This window comes from Phaethon lepturus, unplaced genomic scaffold (assembly GCF_000687285.1).
Source record: "Phaethon lepturus isolate BGI_N335 unplaced genomic scaffold, ASM68728v1 scaffold46388, whole genome shotgun sequence".
In the NCBI taxonomy this organism is placed as follows: Eukaryota; Metazoa; Chordata; class Aves; order Phaethontiformes; family Phaethontidae; genus Phaethon; species Phaethon lepturus.
The window spans coordinates 238-24,890 of record NW_010560668.1 but is presented as its reverse complement, the minus strand read 5'-3'; the positions used below and the strand labels follow the sequence as shown (position 1 = coordinate 24,890).

Below are 24,653 nucleotides of genomic sequence, written 5' to 3'. Positions count from 1 at the left end.
GAAAACAGAGCGGCACTGTGCATCCAGTCTGTAACTTCGCTACCTTCTCCTGACACCAGCAAATGCAGTTTCCTTTTCCCTCAACGATCCCCTTCTCATGCCACCTTCCATTTTCAACAGCCCTTTTTGCTCAGAAAATCCCAGGTGTTCATTTTGTGGCTCCTCTTCGGTGCTCTTGACTTCTCACCTGGTCCAAAGTCTCAACATACCAGACTCAAGCTTCGTTTCGGGCACAAACTTTCTTTCTTCAAACTCTTAGGGTTAGTTTGTAAGGTTAGCACACCGAGGACCTCCTTGGACCTGGCTGTACGCACACAAAACCCCAGAGATGGCATCCTCTGCTCAGATGAGGACTTCCATCATGTCCGTATCTGGAAACTCGGGCTTGTGGAGTAAGCTGCTCACTCTGCCTTTGCTGTCGGGCAACTTCCCGTGGCTGGAGTTCTCTGCAATGGAAAGAAGGGAAAGTTGGTCTTCAGCTCAAATTCAATAGCAAATTGTTCAAAGCAAATATAGAACCTTTATTTTTTTGGGTGGTGGAGAGGCACATCTTATCTGTATGTCCTAGAAACTGAAAGGCAAATTTGATGAGGAGGGTAAGAACATGTAATGCTGAATTCTCTGCACAATGACAGTGGATGTGTTGCCATGCAAAGAACCCAAGGGCAGGCACAAAGATGGTATTCAAGAGATACAGATGTCAGTACCTCTTTAGCTGTGGCCCTAGAGAGAAACAGGTATTTGAGAAAGGTCTACATTACTTTACCAAGGTACTACTGATCTGATCCACAGTAGCTCTCCACATGTATACTCCTATTCTGCTTCAGGTACAAAATTTAGGTGTTTAAAACATCACGATGGCAGTACATAAATAATCAGGTAGGTGGTTTAATCTAAAATGTATTACTTTGCCAGTGACACAGGCTAAGAGAATGTATTGGCCAATTATCACAATGTATGATAGATGTTGTTAGGTGTTACTCTTCATCACCATAGTTCTTGACGCAGCCAGATGCAGGGGCAAAAAGGACTCTTAATTTCATAAAGCCAGGAAAAGCTTGAAAGGCTAATTTAAAGAATACCTGGAAACAAATTCCAATCTGGATTACCCAAAGCACAGTAATCCAGAGTTTCAAGGAATCAGTGAATTTAGCCCTATCAATGATACACAGGAAATTTTTAGAGGGAATGCTTGCTTTTGAGACAAGATGAATGAATAGGAAGCTGGCTTTTTCAAAATAATGTGTGTAGAATAAATGTCTCTCTTGCTAGGGCTGCAAGCCAGCAGTTTCCACCTTTCAAAAGTAATTAAAATAGTACTTCTTTACCCACCCCCAAAAATCTCCACTTTCTCCTTACTTTTTCTCCCCCAGTTTTCTTTAAAAATTTGGGAGAAAATGGTGCCTTCACTAACCGTCGTTTAAGTTGAAAAAAAGAGAAGGGTCTGAGTATGTAAGCAAGTGTGAAGTCTTTTCAAGGTATGAAACTCTGTAATTTTATCTTTGGCAGCATGAATAATCACATTTGTTGGAAACACTGCCTGCCACAGGCGAGTGGAGCTTTACAGAAGCTGCCAAGCACGAAGATCTGCAAAGCCAGACCAAGCAGCCTTGGAAAGTTCTCTCCCTATGATTTTAGTTTCCCTGAAGAAAACTCCCCACCACCTTACAAACTATGAAGGCATCACACCCCTCCATCAATACTGGGGTGTCTCTGGGGATCCAGTGACAGCCTCGGGGCTGCTGGCATTTTGCACCGATGCGGGGATCCGGCAGAGCTCACCCAGTTTCTCACTGGCCACTCGTGTCCCCATGGCCCGTGGGGCTGTGCTGTGCGATGAGGTGGGACCCAGCCGTCCACGTCCGGGGAAGGAGGCAGCGGCGGGCCAGAAGAGCTCAGTGCTTTTGTCCGTCTGGGTGCTGCTGTCTTTGCTGCCCGTTTTCGCATGAGAGGCTGCCGGCAGTGGGACAGGCATGCAGGACAAGGAGGGCAGTGGAGGAGGCAGTGAAGGGCCTGATGGGTGGTCGTGGTGCTCCTTCCCCAAGAGTAGCCCTGAAAACACATAGAGGTCAGTTACATCCCAGCTCGAACGTAAGTGCTGTGCCTCTGTCCCACCCCAGAGCTACAAGGCACTGGTCTGGATATGTCTCCAGCCCTTTAGCTTGGCTTAGCTTTTTCCCTTGATACCTCCTGTTGCTCTTCTCTCAACATCCATATAGTACTTTCGTACAAAAGCAGCCTTCTGAGAGCAGCTGCCCTTTCCTGCATCCCCTTCTGCACACCCATCCCAGTGGTACCTAAACCTGGCACAGCCTTGCATGCCTCCGCAGCCCTCGTCCCATGCAGCCCCACACCATAGTCCTGCACTCATTTTCCCATTTAGCTGCCACATCGCATCATACACTCCTGCCCAAAGGGATGCTCACTCTCTTGTTTAACCAGGCTTTTTTTCTAGACCAGATCTGTTATTTACTTGCATAAAGTTGCAAACGTCATCTGCTTGTGCCTGAGAGGCTTTCCCTCAACTATGGCTTTCTATAATCAGTACAGAATGACTTAATATGATTAAAAACATAATTAAGACACAATGCAACGTTAAAAAAATTACTACTTTTTTACTTCATCACAAGGACACATGTTCCTCCCATGGAAAGTGCTCTGGTAATGAGCCATTGGGGTAACGTGTGCTAGAGCCAGGGGCACTTTTGCTAGGCTCAAGCAGAAGGATTAGGACAAAGTAATGGATGAGCCAAAGCTTAACCAAAAACGCAGCTCACCTATGCTTCCCTTCCAGATCTTCTCTTCCTTCTTCTCCTCAGCTATCTGGTTGCTAGTGAGCGAGGTCTGGCGCGAATGCGTGCCCGTAGAAGCAGCGATGGAGGGGACGGACCGAGCCGGTCGCAGGCTGGCACTGTCGGCTTTCCCAGGGTCCTTCCGTGACCGTTGCTGAAGGACCTTGATCATGGCATCCTTCTCAATTATTTTGGCATGGAGATTCTTTATTCTGACAAAATATGAATGCTCTGATTACAGGAATGGAAAAAGCATTTATATGGACAGCTCTCCCCACCCTGGGGCAGCAGGATGTGTCCCTGGGTATGTGCCCTGCTGCTCTGTCCCCTCCAGTTTTGAGTAACTTGGAAAGGCAGCTCCCACCAGTTCCTCTGAGGGATAACCATGCACCTCGAAACAGGCAGTGTTTCCAGCTATTAAGCCAAAACTGGGAACTCTTCTGCAAGGTTAACTGAACCCATCTATTGCTCTGGCTTTACCAACACAGCAGGAGCAATGAGGGCAGTATCCTGACTGAGCTGTGGATTGCTGCCTTCACCAGGATACCACCACACAGGCAATTTCCACCCCTGTGATACACTGGGGCCAAATCTGGAAACACTCCTTTGGCAGGCTGAGTTAACCCCATGATTTGGGTCTGTCGTCAGCTGGAGTAAAGACCTGCTAAAGCGAGAGGAAAGGTTCCCTCTGGTTTCTCTAGCAGCTGGACTGGGCTCTTGCTTCTCCCTCACTGCTGCAGAAACGATTAGCACATGGTGTTCAGAGCTGAGCAAAACTCACTACTTCTCTCATACAGATGCCAAAGACTCTCAAATCACAAAAAAATAGGATTATCTGAGACTTTTATCCAGGAATGATTATCACCAAATCATAAGTTTATGACTTATGCAAGAGTCATAAACTATCTTTTTAAAAAAAATTGTACACGTACATGACAGCCAGATGACTATATCTTGACTGTGATGAACAATATACAGTCTAATGCAGCTGCATTTTATGTTGTGAAGCCGTGAACGCTAAAATACTGCATCTGGAAAACCTATACATACAAGGGAGATAACTAGTAACTTCATGCTGGCATTAGTTTTCACAATCAGATGTCTAATTTGCAATGAAAACACAAGATCCTAATCTATCATTAATGAAGCCAATGGCACAACTCCATTACTTCCCTGGAAGCAGGATTAGCTTGCGTCTGTGAGTAGGAAACAAAAAACAAACCCAGTAAAAAAAATCATTGATATTTTCCACAAGCAACAAGTACACCATTTTATAAAAGTATCTGCAGACCAGTGATTTTGTGGGGAAGTCAGCACTGAAAAACAGATTTTGAATAGTTTTTCAGTAAAAACCTAGAGGAACTCACAAACTTTCTCAAGGTGTTTTTCCTCATCAAAAGGCCACTTTTCACCAGGAAAAAAGTCTACACTAAAAATGCTGCCCAGGTCTAGTGCTTGTTTAACTACACAGCCACATGGCCACTTGTGTGCTGAAAATAGAGATGGATTTGCACCAACGAACATTACTCTTGCTGACTGCTTGTGCCCAAAACAGTTTATTTTAGATCTTCTACTACTTGCAAATGCATCATTTTTAGTGATAAAAATGCATCATTTTTGGTGCTAAATTTTGCAGGTTTGTTCCTAAATACCAATGTGACAGTCACACAACTCGGCTGTGAGAACCTTAGTGTGTCTAGAAAGAAATACACAGGCAAGGAGCGAAGAGCGAGGCAAAGGCAAGCGCTTGTGTTGCTGATTATGTAGGAGTAGGATTACAACTTCAGCTTTTACGACCAGATGCTCTTGTTTCCAGAGGGGGATTTTCATCAAGATTAAACAAGCATTCAGCTTCCTCGCATGCCAACCTACTTTTAATAGTGGAACAGCTTCTGTTTTGTAAGAAGGACATTTTTGACACAGAGAGGTTTAATGGGAAGGTAGGGAGCAAGTTATCTAATGACAACCTTTAATCCCTGTTTTAATGCTGAAGAGCAAAACTAAGTCAAACTGAAGCTAAGTACATCCTTTCCAGGTGTGTGTGAAGGAACAGAAGGGCATCCCAGTTTGTCTGAACCCATCCCAAACCCCGCCACAAGCAGGTATGGCATGACAGCCCCTTACGTGTACTCCATGTCCTGGCAGCGCCGGTTGGCTTGCACGATCTCCTCCTCCTCCTGCCAGCCCCGCACCTCCAGCGCGCTCTCGCCATAGCTGCCGTTGTGTGAGTGGCTCGGGGCCGAGGCGTCCCTAGCAAAGTGGTTCAACACAGTGAGTTGTCCTCCTGAGACTGTAAGGGCAGCTTTTGCAAGTGAGATTGGTCCTTGCAAAGAAAACCCCAAACCCACATTCGAAGATCAAGCTAGCGATGGCTGCCTGTCAAGTGGATGGCTATCTGGCATTGCGTTGTCTTCCTGCAGGCTACTCTTGGCTTGGGTTTAGTCATTAACACCATTAATTAACTGGGCTGATGGAACAGAGAGCACAATAAAATCATGGGTGACCCCCACGGGGCTAACAACTGTCCTGAAGGACAGGATTGGACATCAGAGGGACCTCCTCATTGGGGAAATGGTCCCAAGGCAACAAGACTACATCGGGGAAATGGTCCCAGCTCAGCAAGACTATATTGCAAACAAGAAACAAAATTGTACACTTTGGAAGGTGAAAAATAGCACAGGAATTTCTGCCTAGACTGGAGTGCAAAAGAAAATGATCATCCTGAGTCACACGCTTAACCGCATTTCAAAGGGAAATCTTATTCTAGGATGTTTTGATGTTTTCAGGGGATTTGGCTTCTAAGAAACTGGGGCAAGAAGTTAATTATCCCGTCCTCCTCATTGCTGGCAAGCCTCACTGCAGTGCCTTGTGTGGCTTTTGGGTACCACGCTTTGACACAGACAAACTGGAGACAGCCCAGACAAATGCAGGAGGAATGGGAAGGGGTTCGCACTAGGACACGTGAGGAATGGCTGAAGGAAGCAAGTTAGTTCAGGGCAGGGAAGGTACAACAGAGGTTATCTGTCTTCCAGTATTTACAAGGCTGTTACAATGTCGACAGTGATCTGTTGTTCATCATGTACACCTGGGAAAGACAAGAATCAATTGAGGTAATTTGCAGTAAAGAGGTTTAGCTTAGCTATCAGGAGAACCTTTTTAATTTGAAGCTTAATGATGCGGTGAAACAGGGGACTGACTGAGGCCACAAAATTTCCCTCATTGCAGGTTTTTAAAACTGGGTTAAACAACCTCGTTGCAGACTGTGGGATGGATGCAGCCATATACCAACAGTCCTTCCTCGCTCCCTCGGTGCAGCTGGCAGCCCAGAACTGCCATTGAGACTGCTGCTTGAGTCTAGTGCCTGGATCTGATAAACTTTTGGACCTGGTCAGAAGGGTAAATCCCGCCTTAACCAACTATTGTATCTCACTGGCATGACACCATGGAGAGGTGCATTAACCCTGGTGGTGCAACCCAGCAGGCAAAGGCAAGCAAAACCCAGCCTTAAGAAAATATCCATTCCTTATTATTCCCCCATGCTTTCCACGGTGAGGAGAGCTGCCCACCTACAGCAAGGACATCTTACCTCTCTGTTGCAGCTGTGGCCGCGGCATTCATGGCAAAGTGCCTGATGGTACTCTCCTCCAGGTACTTCTGCTCCCACTTGGTCATGTCGGCTTCCAGGGCCAGGATCCTCTCCTCCTTCTCCCGCACCAGCTCCATCAGGGCTGGGGCATTGTGCTCCGGGAGGCTGCTCGTCTGGTAGCTGCCCTGCCTCTGCCGGTGGAAACAGTGACAGGTTTTCACCCTCTGCCAAGTACAGCAGCTTCTGACCCTTTTTCCCCCACTTCTCTGGAGCATGCAAAGACATCCCCATGTCTTTTGACAGAGGCAGGTGGAAACCTCAGGCTAAACCCCTTAGGTTGCAAGGGGACAGGTAGGCTGACCATGAGGGCAACCCCAGCACGCGCTTCTTGGCACCATGCTGACAGAAAGCATGGGTCTGGCTGCTCCCTGATGTGCAGGGATTTTGTGCGATACCCCAAGGCAAGGGAAAAGGTAGGAAAAAAAGCTGGTAGGAAAAAGAAGCAATGAAGCTTTAAAAGATATTTTTCTTGGTGGGTCTTCATCCCACGGCTGGGCAGTGCTCAGTATGGACAGGCAATGATTACCAAAGGGTTTATATATAAAAGCAGAAAAAAAAGTGACATGTAGCCTAGCTACATGTAACGTATTTAAAAGAATAGCTGGGAAAATATCCCGGACATGGATTTATGCCTGTCTCTTCTGGGACATTAGTTCTCATGTGCCCTCAGGAGATGCTTTCTGCAGTGCAGCAGGTAACTTTCCGACCAGAGGGGCAGAAGATCCCCAGGTGCTGCGGGGTGACTCCCATGGGATGTTGACAAGCAGCAATGGGTGCATAACCCTTTGCATCTACACTGTGAGAACACCTACCCAGGCAGAATTTATCCTGCCCAGTTACAGGCAATTAGTTAAAGCACCTAAGTGGCCTGGGTAGCTGCTGGTGGAGAGTGAAGGAGGATGGAGATCCAGCCCTTAGCTCAATGGAGGTTGGTGGGATGAGCCCACGCCAGGAAGGACAGGCACGACGCTCTGTGAGAAGTCAGTAGAAGTAAATGGCTTTTTCAATAAAAAATGCAAGAGATGTGTTACACTCCACAGTGCACAAGGTTGTTTTAAAGGGGAAACTGTGTCTTGGGAGCACCAGCTTCTCATCTGTGATACACCACAAACTTCCACCGGCAAAGCGGTTCCCTGGTGCGGTACCAGCAGACTGGAGCGAGGGCTGCAGCAGCTGCTTCCATTTTCCAAACTACATTTCCTCCTTCCAGACACTTATCTCCTGCTTACGGGAAACTAGAGATAGCAGGGGAGCACTGCAGCCTTTGCCTGTGGTGCGGTGACAACGTGTTTGGAAGCTACTTTCTGGAAGAGTGCAATACGGAGTAACCCTTAGGAACAACGGCTGCCAAGTCTTCTCCTGCAAAAAGCAACACTTCCACTTCAAATATTGTCAAATCCTTGGCAGGAAGGTAATATTTTGGAAGTACAGCCCTAGTCTGTAAATGGCATCTTCGAACATCGCAGGTGCCCGTCATCTTCATTTTCAGTCAAAACCTCTGCCAGCCATGCATGCTCAGCCTGCAATGCTAAGTCAAAGGGAGTTTTATTTTTGGTCCTAGCTCATGCATTAGCGATAATGAAGATTTGCCATTTCGACTTGGTTACCAACAAGCCAAGAACAGAGAAGACTCTGGCTCACTGTCTCCTTGTGTGCTGCGTCTGTTCTGCTGACTCAGTAAAAAGGAGAAAAAAAGCTCTTTTTTTCTCCACAATGAGAAAATGTTTCAGTAGATATAACTTCGATAACTCAGAGAAGACAGCTCTGAAGTAGAAACTTGGGGCATTTTGATGCAACATGATTCACTGCAGCGTTGTGGGTCATAAAACAAAAAGTATAAATAATAACAGTAAAAAATACCCCAAAGTCTCCTCTCAGAGCTGATAGCTGAGACAGGAAGTTACAGTAGCTTCCTTCTTAAAACTTATTAGAGGGAACTGGTGCAGGCATTTGAGAACTATGGCAAACCAAAATCCAATTGTTAATTACAGTGCCAAAAAAATTTAAAAATTAAGCAATCGGTAAGCTACAGAGGAATTTTCTGCCAAAATAAGCAGACGTAGCCTGAACTCCCAAGACAAGGACTTTGTCGGCAGTCTGTCCCTGTTACTTAATATATCCATTTGTCCCTATATTCCAGCCTAGAGAACAAAACCTGTCCTAGTTCTAGTTTTATCTTCACTTGAATTTTAATTGTATTTTTCTGAAATGTTCTTTCATTTATGCCAGCATTAGCACGTCATACCCCACATAATTCTTTTTTAAATTGGAGGAGAGCAGGCTAAAGGGCAGTTGAGAAGGACTAATGGAAGAAGACAGGAAGAGCAATCCCATGGTGGACAGGGCAAGAAAGACTTAATGCACTTACACGGCAGCAAGGAAGAGCCAAGACAGACGGGAAGGGGCTCCAGGGAGCAGTAGTGAGAGCCGTGCCGTTGGAGGGGTGCTGGGGGACCTGACCTGCCCTGGGGCTGCTAGCAAGGGGAAGATCCTCTCGGGTCTGGCCACCTCTTGACTTTGCAAACCACTGATAATTGGCCATAGAGTTATTTCCCAGCCGCATCTTGCCGGCAGGATCAGACCCTCTGCTTTCTGGCAGCACAGGCTCTGCGTAACAGCTGCTTTGGTTTCCACTAATGGCTCATAAATAAGGAAGGGTTATTGTAGCAGATGTGTTTCTTGAGAGAGAGACGAGTGGGCCCTTCAAGAGTTACAAGAGCATCATGCTTTGCTGATGTTGCTGGTTTTCCCCCAAGTGGTGGCTGGATACACTTAGTACATCTGCTCGCTGGTGCCCGTGCATTCAGCACTCTGTGCCAGCTGTAACCTGGAAATTCTCCCTGCAACCTCCTCGTGCTTTTTTTTTTCTTTTTCACAGATGGCTGGACTCTGGGAAGTGGGGATGGAGGAGGAAGAAAAATGGAATAACTGTGCATAAAACACAAACATAACACTATCCCTCTGAGGACACAGAGCTGCCAAAAAAACAAGGGGACATACACAGAAATGCAAACCTACGCTTCTAGCCCATTCTGGACTGGACTGATATTTAAATAATTTATTGTCTGAAAATGTCTCAAGATCTGTTGTGGACAGAGGTTTCTGTGAACTAAGTACATCAGCTTGGCCCAGAACAAAGCCCAAGCCCTTGCTCCCACCTAATCACATGTCATCCCACCTTGCTTTGTCAATGAAAGATCAGCCAAAATCTGTGGGCTAAATCTCACACCCACATGTACTGCACCTCCTCTTTCAGTGCACAACCTGTGATTACCGGAGAGAAACCTGGAAGGATGTTTTCCCCCAGCAGTTATAGGGGAACATATGGGGGCAGAGCCCTGCCTGCCCTTGGGCAGAGAGGCCAGGACCTCCCAGCCCCACAGCAGGCAAGGCTCGGCTGCGTCCAGCAGCCCCACTGCAGACCTCCCCCACCCTCTGCTGAAGAACAGGATTAGAATCATAGAGTGGCTTGGGTTGGAAGCAACCTTCAAAGATCATCTAAGTCCAACCCCCCTGTCATGGGCAAGGACATATTCTGCTAGATCAGGTGGCTCAAAGCACCATTCCAACCTGACCTTGAATGCTTCCAATGACGGGGCATCCACAACCCCATCCAAAGGAAATGCTTAGGTGGAAAGCCCAACAACCTGAACCCAAAAGCAAAGGTGGCACCTGGCAGGGCTGCAAGTGACCGACCCCCTTTAAAAGCAACACTGAAGGCCCCACACAGACCATCCTGTCCTCACCTGCTGCATCCGCAGCGAGTCCAGCTCCCGCTCCAGGCGTGTGCGCAGCCGCCGCTCCATCTGCTCCCTCTTCTCGCAGGCTGCCTGCAGCTGTGTCAGCGCCTGCTGCAGCTTCTCCACCTTCTCCACATAGGCCTGCTTCCTGCGCAGCTGCAAGGAATAGGCAGTCAGCAGTGCTGGGGGGCACCACACCCCCACCCTGAGCCTCCAGAACCCCCAAGCGTGCGCATTGGGCGCAGGCATGCCTTTGGACATTTGCTTCGCAGAGCTTCTCCAGGGGAAGGATGGTGCCCCTTTGATGGGCCTGGAAAGAGCACAGCAGGCATCGCTGGGGCGGCTCTACACCTTTCGGAGGGAACGTTGCTCAGATCTTCTGCCCATTGTAGATCTGCTAGCCATGAAACCCCGTGGCCAGTTCTAAGCAAGAGCCATCAGGCTGATGGATAGTCTTTGGGCAACCACACAGGCTGGCCTCAGCTAAGAGGAATCCCAGTGGTTTTGATCAACTGGTGACACTCGGCACATTGTTTGCACCCAAAGAGAGTCTTTTGTTGAACCCTGTGTATCTGCTTAACACAGGTGGAGCAAGTGGAGTGGCAGCAGCCAGAAGTGCTCCACCTGCTCTATCCTGCTCACGGGCTTGGCCATGCTGATGTATAGATGTGCTAAAGCCAGGCCCTCCTTACGTATATAATGCAATTATGATGTATATAATGCAATTATTGAAGGGTTAAACATGATACAAGTATTTAGCAATACAGGGTTTTACGGCCAGGGATTGCTCAAGCAGTGTACCCAAAAAGGGATTTGCAAGTGGACTGCAGATATTCAGGGTGCTTAACGGCTATCCTCACTTCTTCTGGTCTCCTACCACACCACTGGGCACTCAGTGACACCGCAGGGTATCGTGATTGGCAGCAGCTGGCACTCTTGAGAGCCCTCGGGAAGAGAAGGCTGCAGACATTAGTCATGCTGGGCATCAGCTGCACTGGGCGCTGTGATGGGCACATTCAACAAAGTTTCTCTTTGTGCTGAAACTTTACCCCAAGCAAAACCTGGCACTGAGAAGGAATAAGCTTGTGGAGGCCAGGCACACCTAGGTGTCCGTGAGCAGTCCCAGACCCTGGAGAGCATGGATACTGACCCGAAAACTCACCCATGGGGCTGCCTGCACTCCCCACGGGCTGCAGTCCCAGCCTCAGGAAACACAGTTCTCCCCCAACCTTTTGTCATCAACTTTCTCTTCATGAGCGTGACTAAATTCACATTTCTAAAGATACCTGTCTTGTAGTAGAGAAAGCAATAGTGCACAGAAATTGAAGCTACAAATCCCAAAAGACTTCGATGAACCCCCAAAGACCCCAAAACACTCTCAACTTAACTCCCTGACTTGGAAAGGGAGGGTGAATAGGTTTGCATGCTGGATCACGCAGACTCTGCCAAGCCTCAGTTGGACCCCATCTGTCCATAGCCTGGGGGTTAATGGGGCGTGCTCAAGGTCATTGTCATGATTGCTAAGATCCTCTTTAGGACTCCTAGTCTCCCTCATTTATTTGTACACTTGTTTGAAACCTGAGGTTTTTCAGAAGCAAAACGGGAAGCAGAAAAACGCATTAATCCCAGTTGACACTAGGGAATGAGATAAATAAGAGGGGCTGGAGAGGTGCTGTGAGCTGGCAAGGCCAGGGCCAAATGATATCCTAGTGCCTACCTTACGATATAGGAGCTATAGCTACAACATATCTGTGTCTAAATATCTAGGGGATGTAGTGAGAAGTTTGATGCCTTCTTCCCGGGCATGTGGAGCAAATAAACACCAGTGCTGGGTTCCCCCAGCAACGTGGGGCTCCCCTTCATGCAGAGTCCTCTGCTTAGCCCAGAACTCGCATGCTGCAAAGAAGGGTTTTTTTCACTTGTGTGATGCTGGATTCATCTAAGTCTCCTCCCACTGATTACAATGTTATTAAAATAACTTTTTTTTAAATTCCTCTTCCACCATCCTAAATCCATCCATGTCAGAAGTGAAGTGAAATACAGGTTTGTTCACAGCAAAAGCAAAGCTTGGCCTAAACAAACCTCCCCAGCCAGAGCCAACAACTGGCAGTGTGACATCCCTAGCTCTCCTGTAATCCGGGCTAAATCTTACGGCTCCTGGGGCTTTCCATGAAAATTAATGAGATTATAATCCCCACTAGTCTCTGGCAGCAGCACGAAGACTGCATTCCTTGGGAGCTCACGACTTGGCAAGACAGACACAGCAGTGGCTTTCCGCTGATGTGCTATTTTGGCAGTAGGAGGGTGCCTGTGCCACCTCCCAGCCGCACCAGTGTGGATCGGAGAGGGGAAGGGGGCTCCCCCAGGGTCCCTCCTCAGCAGCAGACCGCATCCACTCCCCCACGTCCTGCAGAATGCCGGAGGGTCCATCTGTATCACAGCAGCCGGAATTTGGCTTTGCAGCAGCCCTCGAAGCCCCAGGGTTCACACATTCGCACATAAGTGCACTTCTGCCCACGTGGGTGAGGTGATGCACATGCGTCCACTACCTTAGAAAACAATTTTGTCGGAGATATGCAACAAGACAGTTCCCACATTCATACATTTATAGGGAGGTTCTTGAGCCAATTCTGACTTTCCTATCCTGCCTGTAGATTCATAAGCAAAAAATTCACCCACGCTTTTAAAAATGAAGAACAAAATGTTGTACTTTAAATTAATGGGCTTGTCAGTGAAGTATGCATCCATAAGGGAGGGGGGCTGCAATCAGAAATACATGACACTAAGCTCCACTACCTCACAGACACACAGGCTCAAATAAAAAAAGCTGGATGGCACATAGAGAGGTACCAGTCCATCCTCTCATTGCAAGGTAGGATCAACTCTACCTAAAAACTGGCACATGTCTGTATAATCTGTTTACAAAACCCTCCAGGGGTAGGGACTCCACAACCTCCCCATGCAAACTACTTCACGGCTTATTTTCCTTTACTGCCAAAAAACTTTTACCCTAATGCCTAATCTGGCTTTCTCTTATGCAATTTAAGCAAATTACTTCTTGTTCTGTTTCCAAATTGTGATCTACTAGAGCAAGAAGCATTTAATGAAACAAATCACATATTCACAAGATCAGCAAACTTGCCTGAACACTGCCCTTGTTGCAGGGATTAGGAAAATAAAGAGGAAGAAGAGCTAAGGCTAAAAGGGGATGATCCAAGCAAATAAATCTGTGTAAAGATGAGTGGGTCTTGGAAAAATATCTGCACTAGGAGCTACAGAATATCTATGCTATAGATATAAGAATTAAGTTAAAGACTGTAAGAGATGGAGAATCCACTATCACTCTAAGCAGGTTTTTTCAGTGTTAATTACTCTAACTCTTTATTTCCAACCCAGTTTGCTCAGCTTCAGCCCCCAAACACTGCATCTCATTATTTCTTCTTATGTTAAAGAGCAATGTTTAATTTGGCTGACAGCAATCCCTTCTTCATGTTCATGTGCACGGACTGGAGCTCAGCCACCTCTTCACTTTAATTGTTCACAGCAAAGAACAGCTTCTGGGACCAAAATAAATTCTACAGCTGTATTCTGAACCCTCTCCAATTATTCATTCTTCTATCCAAAGCATGGACCAGACATATGATTCCAGCAGCAGTCTCCTAAATGACATGTGATAATACCACCTACATATTTTCGAATTAAATTCTTTTACTAGCAAGCACTCAGGATAATGTAGATTTACATAGTACACTACCTTATGTTAATTCAACTTAGTAGCTACTGCTTATTTCTCAAACCTTGATTTAAAAAGCTCTTAAACCTAATTACATTCTGGTGGTAGAAGAAATCTGGGTGGATTTACAAAGCAGTGCATGAGGTAGAGCTCCGTTGATAGTAAGAGTCATTTTCATTTGAGTGATTTTGTGTTTCCTTCATTATATTCCAAATTACAGTAAAAATCCCTGGTTTAAGATGAAGGTTCAAAACTTCAACAATGTCTGATGCATATATATCAAATTGAGGTCCAGAAACACTGGCAACTGTTGAAAAGGTGCTCTGATTTAGTGATGAAACAGGCCAAAAGCAAGGGAAAGGGAACACGGGAGCTTGGGCACATTGCCGGCAGCCACAGATGAACTGCACTTCACCCAAGCTGCAGGACACTGGACACTGCCTTGAACAATTAAAACATGGCAGCTGGGATAAAATTCATTCAGAGTCCCCCTAGAATGAAAAAAACAGTTAACACTACCAGGTCAATGTGGGTTTGCTCAGGCTGAGGGCTCTGACAGACAGACTCTGGCAAATACCATTGCATCGCCTTCATAGTTGTCACCTCTGAGATCTACCGCGCCTTAGGCAGGAGGTTACCACCTCCACAAGATCTACCATGCCCTGGGCAGGAGGTTAGCAGTTCTCTAGAGGGGAACATTTGCCCTCTCCTCAGCTCCACCAGTCCACAACCCAGCCTCCTAGCTCTGATTCCCAGCAGAGGCACATTTCTGTTGGATGACTAGACTAGAAACGGGCAACTGCAAAGCTCTTCGAGACAGAGCCTTAAGGCTGCAAACGTATTTACTACAGCCCAGCAGGCACAGGGTAGCTTCTTACACGACCTGCCTTAGAAATCTGTGTTTATGCTTCTGCTGCCTTTACTGGTGTGTATTCAGTAAGTCAATGTTACCTGCCAATACCACACTGACAGTCTGTGGAGCAGCCAGGAGCTAAATGTATTTCTTCCCATCCCCTGCATGACGCCGTGACTGTAGGAGCAGGTGTTACCACCTAAAACATTCCTTTATTCAGCCACTTTGTAATGAAATGCAAATAGAAAACCTCTGGTTGCCTTTAAGGCAAACAGTGTCAAGTGAATTATGTAGAGATTAAAGGTACACTAGCTCCTACAGCTACCCCAAAGGGACTGCCCCAAATACAGTAGGATAGTGAGCAGGCTTTAGTCTAACTAACAAAGGAGCAGCTAAACTTAACTTGATCCTCTTCTTGCTGCTGAATGCATCCACCAGAGGCAATGAATTTTTTAAAATGTTTCCAAATAGGAAGTCAGAATGAGCTAACGGTCAGAACAAAACAGCAATGCCTTCAGCACTCACATACAGTACCTTAAATCTTCCAGACTTCTAAGTAACCATTAGTTAGCCTAACAGGGGGTCTGTCATGCTGGATACCCTGATAAAAAACATTGAAATATCCCTGAGGTCAATTCAACCTTCATCTTTCCAAGACTGCACTTAAGTTACTTACAGGTATTTGAGAAAACACCTTCCCTGCTCCTCCCAAGACCCCTTGCACCCGTGCACACAGCAGACTCCTGTGGATGCACCCCTAGGGCAGCCCTGGGGAGGGTGCAGGAGGGAAATGAGGCACTGAAGGGGAACAGACTTACTCAAGATCATGCCAGCAGTCTGTGCCAGAGTCTGAACCTCTACCCAAGCCTGCTAGGGTAGAGGTTCACCAATAACCTGCCCACTCAGTAAATATTATGTTTCTTTTATTCCTCATAAAACATCCTCTCTCTTTATTGGTCCCATGGAGGAAGACTATTTTAGGGCCAAAAAGGCCTCTTTTGACAGTCTTGTCTGATCGGCTAGAATGCATAGATTTTCAGCTAGTTATTAAATCCACACCTCCTAACAGAAGGTCCTTAAGGAACACAATAAATTGAGATTTAGAGATCTCCAATAATGGAGAACTGTCAACATCACTCTTAGTTACAGTTAAAAATGAGCATTATTTCTACTTTGAATTTGTCTAGCTTCAGCTTCCAGCTACTAGATGTTCTTCTGTATTTGTCTGTCAGTTCAAAAAGCCCTCTGTTCCTGGGACTTCTCTTCCCATCTGAATATCTATTTTCACTATCAGGCTTATAGGATCATTGCTTAAAGATCTCTTGGGAGTTTTGCACAGACAGCACTTCTTGGATCCCATGGTACCATAGACTTTTTTCAGCTCTCAAATAAAACCTGTAGCTCTTTGTACCTCTAAATCCTAGACAGTCTGCTTCCAGCCAGATCAGACAGACATTTAAAGACCACTGTCTAGACGTGAAGTTACCGAGCCCTGCATTGCTGTGCTGCTGGGCACATCTCAAAAGCCTGGATTCTTTAGGGAGAAATGGGACACACCAACACCACATATATGTATTGCAGTCCCAAGTCAGTGAGTAGTCAGCTTTTTATTTGATATTTCTGTTAAGTCCTACCATTACCTCAGCGATCAGCGAGTCAAGTTTGGTGATGATCCTGATTACGTGTTGCAGGCTCTGCTCTGAAAGCGTTTATGGTTGTGGTCTCCTGTGCTTGCTTGTTCGGCTCAGTATTGTATAACTATCAATTTTCTTTATGGGAGGACAGGAAGACCTGCCACACCATGGCTAGAAGAGATTCAGGACTTGTATGGAGAAAGCCCTAACCATGAGCCACCGCTAGCCTCAGAGCAGAGAAATTATGCCCATGCCTCACCTCCTCTTCCAGTTTGATGACCTTGGCTTGCGCATTGTTTAGGGCCTGATCGAGGATTTCAATGTGCCTCCGCTGGTCCTCATTGGCAGAGCGCACAGCTGCCAGCTCCATCTCCAACTTCTCCTTCTCCTTCAAGTGCTCTTTGTCTGGAAGAAAGACAAGAACAAGAGCCGCTCACAGGCCCTGGGCCATGCACCAGAGGTAAGCTGCCACTTCCTTAGAAAAGCAAAAATTACGTGAAGCAGCAGCAAGTGGGGCCATTACAACACAGTGCTGAGACACAGTAGGCAAGGAGTTTCTACTGCCAAGGCTTAGCCCCTCAATGCCCAGCCTTACACGAGTGCCAGCAGCAGAGACGAGGGGCACCTTGGGCTGCATCTGCACTAGCAGAGCCTGTGGGCCTGAGCACTGCCTCACAATTGTCCATTCTGCTGAACTACTGGCACATTCCCCAGCAAAATTTTGGCTTGCTCCAGCTACTCCTTTCCCACACATTGTCCAGACCCTGCTTGAGAACAGCCTACAGCAAGGACTGTTCAGAGCTGCCAGCTTGGAACCTGCTGCCCTTCTCTAAGAGGCAAGAAACCTCAGCCCCATGGATGTGGGCTGTGCTGTGCCCAGTCCATTTTATTTGCAAGGATGGAGAACATGAGATACGGAACATGTGAAGAAACCAAATAATAAACATAGATCTGTGCTGGACAGCCTGAAAGAGGAAAGAGAGGAATGCAATAAGGACGAATAAGAGAGAAGGCATCTGAACGGGCTTTAGCTGGCCATACAGAGAAAAGGGGGCTCTGGGTGACTTTCCAGTCCTGCATGATCTAAGGGTCCAGCCATCAGTGCTCCCCTCCTTTAAGCACTTTAACGCATCAGGCACAAGACTAAAAACATGCAGATAACCTCTGTGATGAAAAATCATACCTTTTTTGGATAAGACTTAAAACACCATTTAAAAATAAAAACGGCTAAATTCAGTCGGATTTGTTGACTTCTTTTTCTTTGGCAATAAATTGCAGGCCCACCATTGACTTTGCTAGCAAGTCGCCTGAGGAAAGGCTCAGCTCCATCCACTTCTGCCCTGACAGTGCTGAGAAGCCATTTCAGGGAACACGCGCATCACAGGCCGATCGCTGGATCCCCAACATCGGACTGTAAACAGTTAGTGCTTGGAGGGAGCAGAGGATGGAGGTTCTGCTCACTGAAATCTGAGATTTCAAAATCTGGCCTTCGTTCTGAATGTGAATGACAACAAATATAGAGCACTTGGCAAGCCTCCAGGAAAGAAAATTTCCTCCAAAAATTAATTTGGTGTCAATTTTAGGCACAGCATTATAGAATTTATTATTTTTTAACTGAAGTGAAAAGTTGCTCCAGAAATATCGAAACACAGAAAATCTGCCCCTAATATCCAGCCCATCCCACTCAAGCATGACCACTCAAGCTGGAAGCCCCATCATTCACCTACTGCCGAGGAGGGTCAGGAAACTTCACGTGATCAAAACCAGCCTGGTTCAGACCTGAGCTGCCCCCAGAAGGGCCTTATTCTTCCTTAATTACAGGAAGGATGAGAACACATTTAATTTACACACCATTGGTAGGTCCCTGCAGCAAGGTGAGGTGTGTATGAGCTGAGCCATGTGGAACAAGGCACAAGTGGCTGAGATGAGCCCAAACCCACGCGGCTGTCTTCCCATTTATCTTAAAAGAAGGAATTCAGCACCTCACCAAAACATTCCCTGGCAGCAACACAGGCACATTGGCTTCTGGAAAGCCCATGAGCAAAGCCCAGTGAGTGCTGGGCACACCTCGCCACCGACTGCCACCACAACCCATCTTGGTATGACGAGGCCTTAATCTTCTCATATCAGCAAAGAATTTCATATTGGACATGCAGGTCTCTTCCTTCAATGCAAAGACATTTACTTCAATCAGGTTCACTAGAAGGAACATCAATATCTATTGTACAAAAGTATAATATCTACTGTACAATATCAATATCTACTGTACAAAAAGCTAATTTCATTAGGGGTGAAGAAGCTGAAAGATGAATGCGATTTCAGCCCTGTGGCACTCCACTGTCTCATGTTGGGCCCATACTTGCTGTGCTCCAGATTTGAAACACATGCTATAGGAGGACAGCACATAGAGAAACAGGACTCAGGACCTTCACTTTCAACTTTTACTCGAGGAACTCAAAGCACTCAGCTTGCTCTTCTGCTTTATGTTTTCTATCCTATCCCCTGCTAAAAGGAGGACAAGATTATGCTGTACTCAAACTGACCACTGAACCCACTACAAAGCTGACAAGAAAAATTTACTTAACAGCTCTCAACACTTCTGCACGTCAGCTTCTCCCTGCAAAATGCTGGAGGCACATTTTATAAGTACTTTCCGGTATTGAGCTGATTTTTAGTAAAAAAGGTCTTTGTTGAACATACCTTAAATTCTCTTCAAGTACAGACAGGTATCCTTAAAGTCTAAAAATACTGTTTTACTGTGCTACACTTGCATATACCTTCTGCCCAGGCATGTGCTTTTTACCTAACAGAGTCCAGTTAATAACTATTTCTGTTTTCTGGTGGGTCACTGCAACATACCATTACTGAACAGTCGCCAAAAGGCTTCTCTGATGTAGTCTACAGTTGTAATCTCACAACTTTCCACCCACTGCCTTGGACTGTTGTACCTCAACACACTGAGGACATTACACTGATACTCTGTGGCTGGGTAGAAGAGGAGATAAACCCAAAAACCTACTTTGGTGCTTCGTAAACAGTCTTTTTGAGTTGTCAAGCTGGGTAGGTACACCAAGAGGAGACCAGTCTTGACCCTGCTTTGAAGCAGAAACATTAGACAGAAAGATACACTCAATCACTGCCACCCCTACACTATACTCAGATGTGATCCCCAGCTTTTCACACAGACCTCATGCTTACAAAAGGTTTTGATTTGATCAGTCTTGAAAGAAAAACAAGAAACTTTCTTTAACGTACTATTTACCTATATCAGTTGAATGTGTGCCCTCAAAGTCACCCATAACTAAACACTACATTATAGACAGCACAGGTCTAGCCTGTATGCTTCACGAGGAGCAGCTGCATTAACCCCTGCATCCCGGCCAAATGCCAAAAGACCTCATTGCAATCTTGTCCTCCTGCAATTTCCCTCACAAATGGCACATTCCCAACAGCTCTCTGGAGTTTGGACCATGCCAACACTGAGGAAAGGCTGAGAAGCTGCTGGAAGTTGTGCTTGAGGTCTCTAAGTCCATTTTCTCACATGGTGATTAACAGGGATTCTGCACTGGCATTAATAATTATGATAAATTGTAATGTATGTAATAAATGGTTCAGTACATGGTCACTTGTGGTCACCAACCTAAGCAGGGATGCAGAAATGTTTGATGCTCTCTTGTCAGAGGAAATCACTGAATCTCCATCGAAACTCGTGATGGCTTTCCTTACCCTACAAAGTATCGCAGGCAGCTTAAGCTTCTGATTTACAGTTAGGACATTTCCATTTGCATGTCATGAAGTACCAGTCAGGGGAGAATTTGACCTTCACACATTGAAAACCGAAAACAGATTTCCCACCCCCCTTCCCTTCAGAGGGCAGGGGGAAGTCATGCAGAAGAGATGCATTTTTCTATACGACACCATTTCCTCAGGATGCTTCTCCCTGCACAGGTGCCCTTGGCTCTGGGTGCACGGGGCAGTGGCTCATGACCTCCCTGCATGCAGCTCATGGCTGTGAAACGAGAGGGCAAGGAGGTCCCTTTCACTCAACCCTGAAACTTCTGCCTCTGCCCTGTCTATTTCCTGTCTTAATATCAAATGGCTCTTAGTCTGCCCCAAACCCCACTCTCAGAAACACCTACTGTGAGCATTTTCTTTGGTTGGATTCATTTGATGGGAATATTTCTTTGCCTGGTATATTTGGGACAGAGATACATGCACAAGTCGTATGCAGCACATCCACTGCACGATCCCGCAAAGCATGAGGCCCTACCAACACATTGCCAAAACTGTCTACACATCCCCACTAGTGGATGCAGAGCCACGTGGATGGGCACAGACCTCAATCTGGCTCTGACACCTGAAAAAAAAAGCCCCTTGGAGGAACCCCTGCTCTGACACAATGTGTGTTAAGTCCAGAAAACCCAGAAAAACACACAAAATTCTCAGACTCCACCAAAACAAATTTTTCCCATGACGCGCTGTATCATAAGCTTTCTCTCTGTCCTGTGCCCTTCAAACCAGCCTCAGTCTTCCTATCTCTCCCCTTCTACGGCATCTCTGAGCCTCCTCCTGCCTGGCTCTTCCCTCACCTGTATGGGCCCGTACACCTTCATCAGTCACTGCTTCCTGACTTTCCTTAAAAAAACCTTTTTCACTAACAAAACATCACATAATTATCATGAAACTAATAGGCTGTGAGGTCTCTCCTGCCCCCGATACAACAGTAGCATTTTTCTCAGGCACAAATGCCTTTAATACTTAATACTTTGAGGTATGCAGCCTGGCTTTGCCTATTATTATAACAATAAGAGTTTTTGTCACCTCTGGTCTCCATCTCAGAGTGCATGACTGCTCTGCACTGTCACACTGCTAATGGAGAGCTCTGCGAGGAACTTAGAAATGATCCCTGCACATCCTGCCTTGCCAGACTTCTTTTTCGGGGAGTTTTTCCTATTACTGGAGTTTTACCACAGTATTAAGTTTGCGTTTGCAGTAGTACCAAGGATGAGTGTTAAGAAAATCTCAAGAGTTTTATCTTTCCTTCTTCATCTCATCATGAGACTGGCTAAAAAATGGTAACTTTTAGGAATCTGCTGATGTTGGAGTCTTTTTATATAACTTGGGTTGGTGATGTTAAGAGTCATGCTTTCAGGCTCTTTTCCATAAACATAGGGACTAGAAATCTGGTTTTGCTTTCCTAATGAAAACTAAGATTTGCATTTACTAATCTGACTTAATAAGCTACTACCCTTAGGAAAAAAAACAAACACGAATTTCACGACAAAATTGCAACAGCTGATTGGAGCGCGTGTAGGTACCATTTTTTCTCTTCTTCTAAAAATGACTATTTCAGTCTCAGTAGACAAATGTACACACGTCAGCTAAAACAAGCTGTACCGCCTCTCCTCTCAGTTTTCTACCTGAGCATCCCATCAAAAGATGTGAGGAGAGTACAGACTGTGCTTGCAAAATGCCCAGGTTGGCAGTGGGGTGCAACCCCGGTCATGGTCTACCCCTGAGGAAGACTCACAAACGTCAGTGTATAAATGCAGTCAGCAACAGCAAAATGTTTTATGGGCTCTCAGGGGTGTTTTAGGCTGATACCCTGATATTGAGGTCATTACTGCACGTGCCCCAGCAGCTCAATGAACATGACTGAAGAGAATCTGCTTTACATGTGCCCATTTTTCTATTCTTGGAAGCACTCTGCATGCATTATTAACATTTAGCTCTCTGGCCTAGCCAGGAGACACTCCAAGCATCCAGCCCGTCTTACGTGATAGGATCCAAAAAGCTATATTTGTTTGTAAGCTGTGAATTGATAGCGGTAATAACCTGAGTGCACAGCGCAAAGTTTTATTGCTAGGTATTTATCAGTAGAAGCACAGAGTATGTTTATGAGCTGGAAAATGACTTGAATTGAGTCTATCCTGGGGATTTAACTCCCCCTTGTAGCTACCAGTACATGGGAACACCGCCAGGCTGTCTCTACATGAAGACCCCAGTCTGCAATTTGCAGTGTGCAACTTACCCCATTTGAACTCTTCCCAAAGATGACAAGACTTACATAGCAATGCTATTTTCTTAACAGATCATCCCCTTGGATTCTCAGCAGTATCTACACGCCCTCGTGGCACCTGCTAATATGGCAGAGCTAACAGAGTCATGGAAAAGATCATTAGATTCTCTTCTGGTTTGTGCATGCATGCACCAAATTATCATTGAAGTTGCCATGCAGGCATCGTCACTGCTGGTGGGAGCTAGGAGAAGGCTCTCCTGCACTTGGAGCAGCTGGTGGACATTGCAGCACTGTCAGTGAGACACCCTGAGTGGTATCAAACCACTCCAGTGGCCAACTCTCCACCTAAGGATTTGCAGTTGCAGCTCATCTTCCACGGAAACTCTTGGTGCAATAAATAAAACAGAAGGATCAGTTGTAAACAGCATTTAGCTTCAGTGGGATTTAAGCCCACAAGGTACGGCACAGCTCCCAGGTGGTCTCAAACCCTTCTGGAAGCCTGCTGAAGATGCTCAGGATAATGAGAGGCCATGTGCTGTCATGCAGCATCCAGCTGCTTGGGTTTGGTCAGTCACATCGAGCCATTAGCACATGGCAGGGAAATGCTGCAGGACTGCACTCAGTCATTACAAGAACCTAAAACTTGACAGGAATGGATGTTTTTCACAGTGGTAAAAGTGGAAAAATCCTTGTCTCTTCCATCCTTTGTGAAAAGGAGGGTCCAGCTCTGCTCTGCCTCCTTTTAGTCAAACCCTGTCACTGACAATAAGTCAGCAGAGGTTGCTCTGGGCTTACCCCAGCCAAGAGAAGAATCTGGCTTCTCTAAAAAGTGTGCATCTCCAGAGATGATCCCCACAAGCAACACTTCACAATTTCAGATAAATATTTATCAAAAATAAGCTAAGTTGTGTTACCATTAACTCCCACTGCCTGGTTCTGGTGCTCAGAGAGAAAAACAAACAGCCTAAACAATCCAGTCTGCAGCTTAAAGAGTATGTGACAAATTAGCTGAGTAAAAGCAAGACATAAGGACAACAACAATGAATAGCAAAGTATTCAGCTCCACTCCAGCATGTATATGTGTGCATATATATATATGCACCTTCAAAACAGATTAGCACAGTACTCACTCTGAGTTACATAAAGGCCCTCTGTTGACTTATCCTCATGCCCATCAAAGTCTCTGCTGGCTAGCTGCCTGTTGGCCGTCTCCAGTCGTTCTGCAAAAACAGGAAATACTTTAAGTATAAATATATGTATATAAAATTGTAGGCCAACCAAGAAAATAAGATGCATGCCAGCAGCAGTATAAATAGACTTTCTGAAGGAGGACATTAAAATGGAGGCTGACAGAGATAAGGCCTTTGACCTCTTCCATGAAGCTGTGTTGTTCAGATTTACAGAAACTGAGGGAAAAGCCTCTGCCATCCGTTGCTGACGTGTCTGAGCAGTTCATCTCTCATGTTGTCCAAAATGTGCAAGGCATTTGCAATCTGAATGACCCAGCTTTGCAAGGGGATGGGTGCCTTCCCGCAGTGCAGCACAGCCCTGGTGCAGCAAGATGCCCCAGGTGAAGGCAGTCCCCAGCCTGGTGACACCGATCCTCGGGGATACCCTGGGAAAGGAGCAGTTTTCTGCAGCAGGGGACAGAGTCCCCTGGGAAGGGCTTGCCTTCAGGTGCTCCCCTCCTCCAAAAAGACCATCCAGTCCCCTTGCACTGTTGGAAAAAGCAAGAGCCAGCTTGCAGAAGGCATCTCACTACCCAAAGACATATCAAGTACTCCCATCAGGCACCTGGACAAGCAATAGCTCAAAGTCAGTCATAGTCAAAAAGGCACCATCAAAAGCTGACTCTCATATTTTGCCACAGGGTTTCTTTGCAACTGGGGGCGTGACAGCAGTTTTGTCTTATGCCAATGAGCAGGGCCTGATTTCTTAAAAGGTTTACCTAAAACATGTGTGAACCCACTCGTCTAAAGCCTGCTACTCTGGAGCTTGTGAGAAATGGAACATCATGTCAACTGGGGGAAAAAGTTCGATACAAGCAAGCGTTACATACCACGGAGATCCCTGTTGAAGTCATGAAGTCTCCTAATTTCTCCTTCAAGTTTGTTTCTCATCGCTTTGTCCAGAGACTCCCTCTTAGTGGTGGTCTTAACCAGGCCCTCATAAGCTTCTGAAATCCTCTGAATTTCTATTTCAAACTGAAAGGAGAGAGAGCTCCCATTAAAGCCCA

The 24,653-nt window shown here is 46.1% G+C and overlaps 1 protein-coding gene across 1 annotated transcript; it reads right to left on the bottom strand.

The window, feature by feature from the left end:
• Nucleotides 1-342: 342 nt before the first annotated feature.
• On the bottom strand, nucleotides 343-24,621 carry AMOTL1 (angiomotin like 1; the record flags this gene model as incomplete). The annotated part of the gene is made up of 9 exons (XM_010293735.1): nucleotides 343-446; nucleotides 1,783-2,052; nucleotides 2,778-3,004; nucleotides 4,917-5,042; nucleotides 6,379-6,569; nucleotides 10,185-10,334; nucleotides 16,658-16,803; nucleotides 23,548-23,637; nucleotides 24,477-24,621. Coding segments are annotated over 9 exons (1,449 nt in total), but the record flags the coding sequence as incomplete, so codon positions are not given.
• Between the last annotated feature and the right edge of the window lie 32 nt (nucleotides 24,622-24,653).